At 51.0% G+C, this 12,956-nt stretch overlaps 1 protein-coding gene across 7 annotated transcripts in view; it reads left to right on the top strand.

Annotated features, from left to right (window-relative positions):
• NAV1 (neuron navigator 1) overlaps positions 1-12,956 on the top strand; it is a 279,966-nt gene that overhangs the window by 163,374 nt on the left and 103,636 nt on the right. For all 7 annotated transcript variants that reach the window (XM_074385049.1, XM_074385048.1, XM_074385044.1 and 4 more), the window contains one exon: positions 9,692-9,794. In XM_074385049.1, the coding sequence (XP_074241150.1) occupies positions 9,692-9,794 (103 nt within the window). The remainder of the gene's footprint in view (positions 1-9,691; positions 9,795-12,956) is intronic.

The raw sequence follows: 12,956 nt of genomic DNA, 5'->3' as shown, positions 1-12,956 counted from the left end.
CCTGGAAAGTAGACTTGCCCTGAAGTGCCGGGACACTTTGCATAGCTGCTTGGCATCAGGAAGTCAAGCCCTGGTTTTGTAATGGGCATCCAATACTGCTCGTGTGCAACAAGATGTAAGGATTTTCCCAAATGTAGCCTTATGTAGGACATCCCCCACTGTGGGGGTTTGCAAAGATGTGGATTCCTGGGTCCCATCGCCATCCTGCTGAATCAGAAGCTCTGGGAGGTGACACCCTGGTGTCTGCCTTTTTAACATATTCTGAGGGAAAAGATGCTTTATGGGCTTCAGCCAAGTACAAAACCATAGAAGCAGACTGTCAAAGCTGGGTAGGGGCTTGGGTATCCTTCACTCCAAACTTACTTATAGATAGGGAAACTGAGGCCCAAGGAAGGAAAGTAATTCACCCTAGCTCCCACAGCTAAGTCATGTGTGTCCTTAGGAAAACCAAGCTAGACCTCTTCAAAAATTATTATATTTTATAGGGATGGAGTCTTGCTGTGCTGCCCAGGATGGTCTTGAACTCCTGGGCTCAAGGTATTCTCCCATCTCTACCTCCCAAAGTGTTGTGATTACAGACATAAACCACCACTCCTCACCCTCTTTATGTGTTCTAAGTTGTCCACCCAGCATGCCCTGCTTTGCGATTTCTTAGCCCAGCGCCCAGTGGAGACACATTACCAAGGGTCCCTAATCCAAGCCATGTCACTCAGTGAAAATCAAAACTGTAGGTGATCTAGAAAGATGCCTGCCTGGCAGTTCCAGGCTGAGGTGGCCATGCATGCTCCTTTCTCTGGCCCCAGATTTGCTTCTATTTTCTAGTTTTTCTTTCCTGGCCTCCCACACCCATGTGGCCAACATATGAGTCCTTTAGTCCTGGCTCTGACCCCGTGCAGCAAACCACAGGAGTGCCACTGAACGCTGGGCTCCAGTGCAGCCCACTCACTGATTGAGATGGTTCAGGATTCTCTGGGGTAAGGATGAAAACGCTGGGAGCTCCCCTGGGGAGCAGGAGCCCACTCAACTACTACGAGACGCATGAGATGTGCCATGCTGCGGGGGTTCCGTGACAACTGCCTCTGACAATGTTGTGACTTACGTGTGGGAATGAGGGAAAGATAGGATTAGTAACAGAACAAATAGTCCCCTGCCTGCACCTCCATGAAAGTGGGGTGCCTCTGGTGTGGGGGCCCACCAGCGTCTGCTTTAGGTCCTCCCAGGTCATCAGATGGCAAGGAAACGGATAGAGGGAGGGGATGCAGTCCCTGTAGGGACAGTAGCTGTGCTCTGCCTGAAGGCAGAGGGGATGTGCTTGCTGGGTTGTCTGTCAGTTTTCCATACCTGCCTCCGCCACACTGTAGGACGGAACTTTTGCTGTGAACCAGTGCAAGGTCACTGGATGCAAGAACCAGCAGACCCCCGCAGTCTAACGAAGCAGTGGGTAGAGACCTGGAGTTTCTCTTAGACCAGGGAGTACACTGAGCTGGGCCTGCAGTGCCCTCCCCGGCTGGAGTTTGAAGGTTTATGTCCTTCAGTGGAGGAGAGGAATAAAAATGATTCCCAAAGACGTTTGACTCAATGATAAGCACAAGATGATCATTAACAAATACTGGTTGTGAGATGTGCAGATAAACTCTGCATGGATCTGGGCTTCACCCTGGGGATCTAACAGGGCCAGGAAAGATTTTTTTCTCTCTTTCTTCTTGGGAGTTATTAAGAAGGGCTGTGTGTGTGTGTGTGTGTGTGTGTGTGTGTCTGTGTGTTGTGTGTGTGTGTATTGCTGTGTGTGTTGCTGTGTGTTGTGTGTTGCTATGTGTGTGTGTTGCTGTGTGTGTATTGCTGTGTGTGTGTTGCTGTGTGTATTGCTGTGTGTGTTGCTGTGTGTGTATTTCTGTGTGTGTATTTCTGTGTGTGTGTTGCTGTGTGTATTGCTGTGTGTGTGTTGCTGTGTGTGTATTTCTGTGTGTGTTGCTGTGTGTGTGTTGCTGTGTGTTGCTGTGTGTGTGTTGTGTGTGTTGCTGTGTATATTGCTGTGTGTGTGTTGCTGTGTGTGTTGCTGCGTGTGTCTGTTGCTGTGTGTGTGTTGCTGTGTGTGTGTTGCTGTGTGCGTGTATTGCTGTGTGTGTTGTGTGTGTTGCTCTGTGTGTGTGTGTTGCTGTGTTGCTCTGTGTGTGTGTGTGTGTGTTGCTTAATCCCTCTTGTTTCCAAGTCATTTAGCCTAGCCTGGATTTCGGACCCAGTCCCAAACCATCCCACTTGGTTAATTTACGTTGCAGCTTACCTCTTCTGGTGATACATCTCTGTGTGTTTCAACCCAAGCCCACAGCATGAAGTGCTGGTCCAAAGATCCCTGGGCCAAGAGTGATAGCTACCATGCCATTCACAAGCTGGTGACACTGGACAGGCCTCTCCCCTCGGGGCCCCCCGTAGTCCCCATGTATGAAATGAGATCCTTGCAAGCTCTGACTTGAAAACCTTTTTTCTTTGGCTCACTTCTGCTCCGTCTGTTGATTCCCACCTCCTCCAGCCACTCACAGCAGAAGCCAGTCTAGAAGTCAGATGAGTCCTCTGTGGCCTCTGTCCTGGGCTGAACCACTAATGTGGGTTCTGAAACATTGGTGGAAATAATTAAGATTTCAACAGGCAGTTATTGCAGTTGGCTTAATTGTCAGTCAATAATTAAAATTTTTTAGAACTTGGGGAAATTTGACTGCTGGGTGATGGATTCCCCTGAGCCTCCTTCCTGAACTTCTCTGAATTTTGGGGGTTATTACCCTCATTTGGAGGCTCTCCACCCATTACTACGTCAGATTTTAGACTCCGGGCCAGAGGGGGCCTCTGAGATTCACGATATCCTACAGCGGAGACCACCAGCTCCAAGGGAATGGGGTTTAACTGCCTCCCAGCAGTGAGAGGGTGGTAGTCAGGCCTGATGACGCAGAAACGAGGTTTTGTTACCACCTCCTCCACCCCTGACTCCAGGTGTGAGTGAGGGTTTGACCTAGCCAAAGCAAGGTCCTGGAAGAGAATGTAGGTCCACTGAGTTGCACCTCCAGGCTGTGCGCCCACCCGTCAGCACATGAGAGAGACAAGAGGCCAGCCTCAGGGCCAGTCCGAGGCTGCACCCATTTTTCACCCACCCCTTTGTGCCTTCTGACGGATAAGAGCCACCATATAGAGAGCACCTACTGTGTGCCGGGTACCGTACTATAAGCGTGTTACTGAATTAGCTCTTTAAGCCTCGAAGCAGCCCTACCAAGTGGGTATCATTCCCATTTCACAAAGCGGGAAACTGCAGTGAGGTGAGGTGACTTGTTCAAGGTCAAACGAGCTGGGGAGGGGACAGTCGCAGGACCTGAAGCGCAGGTCTCTCTTAATCTAAGGACTGTGTTCTTGCCAGTACCCCACGGTCAGCTTTGCCCCAGGGTCCCAATCTCTTGATGAGCGATTTCGCAGTCTGCCCTCCTGGGAAGCCTGTTTCCCTGTTCTGACATGGGAACAGAGAGACAAACCCTTCCTACATGATCCTCACAGCGTACCCCGGGCTGTCCCTTAAACCACTTCTCTTCCTCTAGCATCGTTTCAGTCTTCTTTCTTCCTCCCCATACAATGAGAGACAGGTCCACAGAAATCTCTCCACGCGTATGTCTGCAGAATTGGAGAATTTTGGGAGGGTTTCCACCAACTACAGGCTGGACTACAAGTAGCTGCGTGTATCTGGAGGCGTGTGAATGCATTTTGAAACACCGTATTGTTGTGGAAGGAACAAGGGCTTTGGAGTCAAAAAGACTTGTGATCAGTCTCCTGGCTCAAATTAAATAACAAGGAAAACGCCTCGTGGTGAACACTGAGTAGCTGGGCATTATTTGATTTGTGTGTGCATGCACCTGTCTGTCAAGTGTATTTGATTGCTAGACCTTGCCCAAAGACCCTTGAGAGGGACAAGCCTCTCTCTCTCTGTGGTCTTGTGTAAGAGCCAATAATGTGTAGAAAGAAACAGCACCCTCCTCTGCAGATGCCCCAGTGCATGCTGGGACGATGCTGCTGTGCGTGGTAACTGTGAATTGCCGTGGTGATGGCTGGGTTGGGAGAGACTCTTGCATCTGTTCTGAGCTGGAGTAACACACACATTCTCTCCCCAGTTGCTCCATTTTCAGGGAAAGGTTTGGAGAGGCAGCTCAGGATAACATGATGAGCTTCTCCCCATTACCTTGATGTTACCCTGGAGCCTGCTAGGAGCCCTACCTGCCCCCTCCCCCACTCAAAGCCTACTTCTCTCTGTCTCTCTCTGTCTCTCTGTCTCTGTCTCTGTCTGTCTGTCTGTCTGTCTGTCTCTCTCTCTCTCACACACACACACACACACACCACTCTTGCAGCTGGATCCTGTTCTGTAGGAGCTAAAAGAGCACGCGCTCCCAGGTCCCCGGAGTGAGGTTGGGAGGGTGGCATCCTGGCTGGTGTCATGTGAAGGAGAACGCTGTACTCTACTGGCCAAGACGTGGACCTGGCTAGAGGTGGGTTAGACTGGAGAGTATCTTGTTCTAATTTGCACAAAGATGCCACAGAAGATGGGAGTATTCTGAGCACATACTTCATTGAGGGGTCCTGAGGAAAAGGATGGGCTGCCAGACTCCCTCTCCGTCTTTGCCATGTGTGGGCTCTATTTTGTCCCCAGGCCTGTCCCACAGCAAGAGCAAACATTTGACAGAGACATGGAGGCAGCCTCCAAGGCATCTCAACTTAGCCAATAAAACAAGCCATTAGCTGGGCATGATCCCTCACACCTGTAATCCCAGCACTTTGGGAGGCTGAGTCAGAAGGATCCCTTGAGCTCAGGAGTTCAGAACCAGCTTGGGCAATGTGGTGAAACTCCGTCTTTACTAAAAATGCAAAACTTAACTGGGTGTGGTGGGGTGTGCCTGTAGTCCCAGCTACTTGGGAGGCTAAGGTGGGAGAATTGCTTGAGCTTAGGGAAGTGGAGGCTGCAGTGAAACCAAGATCATGCCACTCCACCTGGGAGACAGCGTGAGACCCTGTCTCCAAATAAAAAAAAAAAAAAACCCATTGAACTTTTAGGTTACTTTTCTCATTGTCACAGAGTAGCATGAGCCCCAGGTACCTTCCCCCACCCCTGATCCTTACCTTCCCCCACCCCTGATCCTTACCTTCCCCCACCCCTGATCCTTACCTTCACCCTAGACAGTGAGAAAGGGGTAAAGCTTAGTTATGAGTTGATAGTCAGAGGTGAGGAAGGGTAAAGATCAGGAGTGGATGAGGGTGAGAGGTGAAGTCAATTCCCTTGCCAATGTAACTTACTCATATTTTTAAGCTAAAATGTCAAAATTCACCTTCAGAGTCATGTACGTGAATGTCAGATTGCCCTCTCAACCTAGGCAAAGTGTCTGCAGCCTCTCGAGGCTCTTCTTTTATACACAAGTAAGTGCTCTTGGCCGTGGCGGTGGCTGCACCACCCCTGGAATGTGTCTGTCACCCAGGAATGTGAAGGAAGCCAAACTTCTCCAGAGCCCCAACCCGCCAGACCCACCCCGGGCTGAGCCTTGGAGAGGCAGAGCAGCATACCCATGGTGGCCACCAGGGGCCGCTGCTGGGGCACAGAGGGAGCTGCAGAGTGCAGCCTGTGCAGAGCCTCTCCAGCCTGAGAGCAGAGACCAGATCTTGGTCACCCCCCAGGACACCAGACCCTGCCCTAACCTCCTCCCCTGTATACCCCAAATCTGCACCCGTGGGGAAGCTGCCTGGAGTCCAGGGTTCTTCCATGAGCGTCTCTGTGATCTCCAGCTAGCCCCTGCCTCCCGGACCTTAGCCTCCCAGCTCTCCAGAGATAGCAGGATTGAATGAATTTCAAGGATCTTTGTGGCTCTCATTTTTGGCAAGTCTGGGAGACTCAGGTAGTCCTGCCACACTCTGCTGATGTGGAAATGAGGAAGGGGGCTAGGGTAGAGGTCTTTGAGGGAAGAGCCATGTAGAAAGAGGATCAAACCTGTGACCTAGAGGTCTATGACTCGCAACTATGTGGTTTAAACATTTTTCCTCAAAAAAAAAAAAAAAAAAAAAAAAAAGAGAGAGAAAGAAATTGGCTGGGTGCAGTGTCTCACCCCTGTAATCCCAGCACTTGAGAAGGCCAAGGCGGGCAGATCACCTGAGGTCAGGAGTTCAAGACCAGCCTGGCTAACATGGTGAAACTCCATCTCTACTAAAAATATAAAAAATTAGCTGGGCTTGGTGGTGGGTGCCTGTAGTCCCAGCTGCTTGGGAGACTGAGGCAGGAGAATCACTTGAACTGAGGAGGTATAGTTTGCAGTGAGCTGAGATCACACCATTGCATTTCAGCCTGGGTGACAGAGAAGAACAACTTAGTCTAAAAAAAAAAAAGACGCTGGGCGTGGTGGCTAAAGCCTGTAATCCCAGCACTTTGGGAGGCCGAGGCGGGTGGATCACGAGGTCGAGAGATCGAGACCATCCTGGTCAACATGGTGAAACCCCGTCTCTACTAAAAATACAAAAAATTAGCTGGGCATGGTGGCACGTGCCTGTAATCCCAGCTACTCAGGAGGCTGAGGCAGGAGAATTGCCTGAACCCAGGAGGCGGAGGTTGTGGTGAGCCAAAATCGCGCCATTGTACTCCAGCCTGGGTAACAAGAGCGAAACTCTGTCTCCAAAAAGAAAAAAGACATTTTCCTAAGGTGACGTGCATTTATCCCTTTACTTTTTTTTCATGGCTTTTTGGAAATTTTTAAAAACTGTCCAGTTTTGAAATGTTCATTAAGCATCTTCTTTTTTTTTTTTTGAAACGGAGTCTCACTCTGTTGCCCAGACTGCTGGGGTGCAGTGGTGTGATCACAGTTCGTTACAGTATTGAACTCTTGGGCTCAAGAGATCCTCCAGCCTCAGCCTCCCAAGTCGCTAGTATTACAAGCATGAACCACCGTGCCTAGTCATTTTTTTTTTTTTTTTTTTTTTTTTTTGTGGAAACATTGTCTCCCTATGTTACCCAGGCTGGTCTCAAACTCCCAGTCTGAGGCGATCCTCTGGCCCTCAGCCTCCCACAGTGCTGGGATTATAGGCGTGACCCACTGCTTGCAGCCTAAGCGCCCTCTATACAGTAGTCACCATGCTTGACGCTAGTGGTACAGAGATGCCCTGTGATATATCATAACAAGTATGAGTTTCTTCCTGGGTGCAACTCTGCCTTGTGCTACATGCTAGGTGTGTGATTTTGGCCAGTTTACTTGTTTTCTCTGAGTCTCAGTTTTCTCATCTGTTAAATGGGGCGGTAGCACAGATCTCCTAGAAATGTTGCAGGGATTCAAGTAGATAATGCGTGCAAAGGGTCTGGCACACACAGAAGTCTCTGAGTAACTCTTGGTCACCTTCCTCTTTGGGAATACACACCCTTTGGAGATGTATGTGCCTGTCCCTCCTCTCTGCCAAACCCATAAAAATCATCACCCTGGGCCAGAAACCCATACCTTGGCACCATGTTCTTGGTCCCCACATAAGCATTTTAGAACTCAATTTTATTTCTTGGTGAGTCTAAAAAATTGACCCTGTCTGTGTTTCACACCAAGCCATCAAGTAAAGCCATGGAGCAGCTTACGAGGTGACACTTGCCAGGATAAACAGGCATTGGCGGCCACGGAAGTGACGCCAGGACTGGGGACAGATTAGAGCACTAGCATGGTGGCCTTTCATTTGTCCCTGATCCTTGCCACCAGCATAGAGGCCTGGATTCATGGCGCTGACCACGAGAGGATGTGGAGCTGGAGAAGCTCTCCCTGGGAGGGGAAGGGAGGGATGGCGGGGCCTGGGTGTGGAGCTGGTTCTCAGAAAAGGTGCCCAAAAGGCTCTGGAGAGGCCAATTCGGGCTCCTTGCCTGCCCCACCCAGCCTCCCCCGCCCCGACAAGACAGTCAAGCAGCCGCCTTCCAGCCAGCCTGAGCTTACTCTTGGGGGGAAAAAAACCTCTTGAAGAGATTCAGAAACGTTTTGAATCTTGGCAGCTAAAAGAACCTCACACTCCTGCTGAGTCTGTGGGCTGCGGAAGGACTGAGGGGGCGTTTGGCCTCTGCAGCGCGGCAGAAGGCTTGAGATGGAGGGGAACGGGGAGGAGCCCGGAGAGCCAGAGTTCTTGGGTTTTCTCTGTTGTTTTGCCATCATCTATCTGTCACTCCCTGACTCTCTCCTGCAGATTGTCTTTTAGGGAGGCTCTGGGGGACTTGGTTCCATGCATGACTTTAGGTCCCAAAATGAAAGATAAGCCACGGGCAGGGCCAGCTTCTCTTCATTATACTGCCCTCGGGGCCCAGCGTGGTGCCCGATGTGAAGTAAGTGCTTGATTAAGACTCATTGGATGAGGCTGGGCGTGGTGGCTCATGCCTATAATCCCAGTACTTTGGGAGGCCAGGTGGATTGGGTGGATCACCTGAGGTCAGGAGTTCGAGACCAGCCTGACCAACATAGTGAAACTCCATCTCTACTAAAAATACAAAAAGTAGCCAGGCGTGGTGGCGTGCTCCTGTAATCTCAGCTACTCAGGAGGCTGAGCAGGAGAATCGCTTGAAGACAGGAGGCGGAGGTTGCAGCGAGCTGAGGTCACACCACTGCATTCCAGCCTAGCTCCTGGTGACGGAGTGAGACTCTGTCTAATATATATATATATATATATATATATATATATATATATATATATATATATATATTGGATGGACTGAAGGAAGGAAGGAGAACATTCTTTGCGTTCCTTCATGCTGAAGCACCTCTCAGTCATTTGGATGTTATTTTCACCCTGTTTGTGGTTGTAGACTCTCATCTTGTCCAGGCTAATATCTGGACACCAGGGTTGAATAAAATGGCTCTTGGTCATTTGGGATTCTGAGGCTGGGGCCACACCCATGCACCCTCCTCACTGGGGATTGCACCACTTGTGTGGGGACTGCCCAGAGCTCAGTTCAAGCTCCGGAAAATGACTGCTCATCCCTTCTACCTCCCCACCAGCGACCTCACCTTTAGGAGGCTGTGTCTGAACTAACTTCCCAGGACCCCGTAGAGCAATCCCGCATATTACCAGTCAGTGCCTGGGCTTAGGCGTGCGGAAGCCAGCTCGTACCAGTTTCCCAGAGCCAGCTGTTAGCACCTCTTCCTAACTCTGTGGTCAGTGACATCATGTTGGTAGATTGAAAGTGGCCATGACAGGAGGACTGATACCATGGAAATTGGCAAACACTGCACATCCATGTCCCCCTCCTCCAGGAACCAGTCATTCAACTTTTACCAGCCCAACACTGGAGAGGGGGTTTCAGGCAGATGTTCCAGGTCATCTCGACCACCAGAAGTCTTGCCCAGGACCTCTGCTGTGAGAAGCATGGCCTCCCCAAAACAAAGCCAGAGGGAGAGGCAGTTAACTTCGGAGCTCTGAAAGGAGTGCACAGACACAGAAAGCCATGTCTGCACCCCCTGCCAGGGTCTGGGCTTCAGAGGGCTCAAGGGCACATGTCTGGGGCCTTTGGGAGGGCCCATTCTGTTGGTTGTCTTGGAGAAAGGGAGGAGGGAGGTGACTGCCATGGCCCAGGGACTAGCCTCCTGGGGACATTGTCAGTCTCTGCTTCCTGACCCCCAGGATTCCAGCACTAAGTCCTCTTCACTCACCCAGCTCTTCCTTCTCTCTCTCCTAGACCCAGAGTCCCAGAGAAAGAGGACAGTGCAGAATGTCCTGGATCTTCGACAGAACCTGGAAGAGACCATGTCCAGCCTGCGAGGGTCCCAGGTGACTCACAGGTAAGCTCTTGCTGCAGAGAGGGTCATGCCCTCTGCCTTCCTGGCTCTCCACCGCATTCTGGAGGGCAGGGCCCCAGGGTCTCTCCACACCTCTGCCAGGTCAGCCAGGTGGCCTGAGGCATGGAGCCACTGTGGAAGGGGGAGAAAACCCATTTGTCTCAACAGGAGAAGCTTGGCTTTCTCTTCTATCTGCTTGTGCCTGAGCATTTCACTTCATTTCATCAAATTAGCTGGAAAATCACTAGCCTAGGAGCCAGAAAGCAGAAGCCATTACTCAGCTCAATGTGTTATCTTTAATACTCACTTTCCCTCCTTAGACCTCGGTCTCCTCATCTGTCAAGAGAAAGTTTACTAAATGCTCTCTTCCTGTTCCAAAGTCTCTATCAAACTAGGGTTCTAGAACTGGTTCCTTTCGCAACACCTGTATCTTTTCACTCTTGTGTCAGCTAGGTGCCCCCAGCCTCTTCCACCAGCCGTTGAGGGAAGCTTGAGTGCTCAAGAGGATGTACACAATGTCACCCAGCTCCATGCCCTGTTAGGTGTATCCCCCTAGCCCACTCCCTGCAGAGACCTCACAGCCTCCAGCTTCGTGGGGCACTCACCCCCTCCCACGGCACCTCTCTCTGGAGCAAAGTCCTGGCCACAGGCTCTGCTGTGACTCAGAATTTCCCCTGCTGGCTCCTTGGACTGCCCAGATGAGCTCATGCTGTCAGCTCCAAGTGGGGCAGAGGGCTGGGCTAAGCTCTGGGGACAGAGGGAGGGAGAACAGACAGCCAGACTGGGAAATCATGGGGGCCGTGGGGCAGGAAGGCTGTGTGAGGGCTAGGAAGCCTCCCCAGTTAGACTGGAAGTAGATTATTCTCCAAATCCTGGGGCCAGAAAATTGAAAGCAAAGTTGGGGCATAGGCACTGGAAAAGGACCGACCCATAGCCAGGGTGTGGCCATTTGGGATTCCGAGGATGGGGCCACACCCATGGACATATTTACATACCACCAATGACAAAAAACTCATCGCCTTTAAAGACAGAGTCTTACTCTATCACCCACTGCCTCAGCCTCCCGAGTAGCTGGGATTGCAGGCATGTGCCATCAAGCCCGGCTAATTTTTATATTTTTAGTAGAGGTGGGCTTTCACCATGTTGGCCAAGCCAGTCTTGAACTCGTGGCCTCAGGTGATCCACCCGCCTCTTCTTCCCAGAGGGCTGAGATCACAGGCATGAGCCACCGCGCCTGGCCAACACACCAGCTTTCAGTAACCCCGGTGCACTGTGGGATTGCAGCGACTGATGGGAACTGCGCCTGGTCTTCAGTAGCTTTCACCCATCAGCTCTAGTTCTTCCTACTTAGACCCTCTCCTTCTTCCTTGTCCTACTCCTCCCCTATCCCCATCCCATGCCCGCATCTTGGAGACTCAGCCCTTTACTCCCAGACATCTTGAATATTTTAATGATAAGATAAATCAAAACTTTCTGGGGATTACCTCTGCTCAGGCCAAGAGAACCCTGAGTACTGAAAGGGACGTGACCAAGGAAGTCCTGGGAAAAGGTGAATAGTGGGGGCTCCAGCACCCCCTTACCTCTGTCTTCTACCTCCATCCCTCATAGCCCCAGTCCCCCCAGCAGGAACCCAAGTAGAGCCCAGGTGTGGCAGAGCCTAGGACCCAGCGAATGAAATCTTGGACATCTGCCTGCCCCCATCCGAGGAAATCGTTGGAACATCTCTCAGCACCCAGTCACCCACCAGCCTCAAGCCAAAGACGCCAGAAAGTGCTTAGTTGCTGAGAGGGTCACACCTCAAATGACTCACTCACAGGGGCAAGGCAGAGGCAGCAGCTCCAGCCTCCTGGGGCTATTGACTCAGAGCAGCCGGCCCCCACACACAGCTTGATCCTCAGCAGGCGATATTGGTTTTCTGCTTCTGGTGGGGAAGGGGAGGCCTCAATCAAGCCTTCTGCATAATGCTGACTGGCTTAGGGGGAGAGTCTAGGGCTCTGGCTTCTGCCTCCCTTAATAGGAAGGGAACCAAGAGCCCCGAAGCTGGTTTTTCTGTTTACTGTGGACCCAGAGCCATTTCCTCTCTTAGGCTTAGGTTTATATTATTCCTGTTCCACGCTGATAGCCAAACCCATGATTCCCTGACTTTTTGTGGTTGTTTTTTATATATTTTTAATTTTTTTATTTTTGAGATAGAGTCTCACTCTGTCTCCCAGGCTGGAGTGCAGTGGCATGATCTCGGCCCACTGCAACCTCTGCCTCCCAGGTTCAAGTGATTCTCATGCCTCAGCCTCCCGAGTAGCTGGGATTACAGGCGCCTGCCACCATGCCCAGCTAATTTTTGTATATTTAGTAGAGACGGGGTTTCTCCATGCTGGCCACGCTGGTCTCAAACTCCCAACCTCAGGTAATCCACCCACCTCAGCCACCCAATAATCCTAGGATTACAGGTGTGAGCCACAGTGCCTGGTTGGCTCTTTTACTTTTTAAAAGGGCTTTCTATCAATGAGCCCTTCCTTTAGCCTTGGAAGTAGGCAGGATATATACATACTCCCTGAGTTAAAGAATGAGGCTGGGGGCAGGGAGGTACCTGCCAGAGTCACACTGGGTGATGAGGGTGGGTTCTGCACTCAGCATGCTCAGAACCCATGCCAGCTGTGTGCCAGGCACAGCGCTGGGCACTGGCTCCCCAGAACACACACAAGCTTCATCCTCAAGGAGCTTATAGTCCAGTGTGTGCTTCCTGCAAGGCTGTTTCACCGAGGAACTCCCTGAAAAGGAACTAGATTCAATTCCTGTGCTGCTTCCTCTATTTCTACTGGTTCATTTCTCCCAGTGAGCAGAGTCTGGGTCAGACTGCGGCTGGAGAGGAAATGAAACTGTGTCCACCCCAAAGAGAGGCAAGCCTGAAGGGTGGGTGCAGGGCTGGAATTCAAGAACTGAGGATCTGAGCTAGAATCTTCCTCACCAACCTAGGTCTAAAGATGTGTTTGGGAGAATTTAAAGAGAGAGAGAGAGTGAGCTGTGGAATAGTGAAAGAGGCACTTTTAGTACAAAGAACTAAACAGTGGCAGGCCAGGAGTAGAACCGGGGAACCCAGATGCTGAGTGCAGCCCTTGCCCCTACACCAGTGTCTAACCATGAAGCTAACTACCCAAACCAGCTCCC

Source organism: Saimiri boliviensis, chromosome 14, assembly GCF_048565385.1.
Source record: "Saimiri boliviensis isolate mSaiBol1 chromosome 14, mSaiBol1.pri, whole genome shotgun sequence".
NCBI classification, from domain to species: domain Eukaryota; kingdom Metazoa; phylum Chordata; class Mammalia; order Primates; family Cebidae; genus Saimiri; species Saimiri boliviensis.
This window is presented reverse-complemented; position numbering and strand designations above follow the sequence as displayed.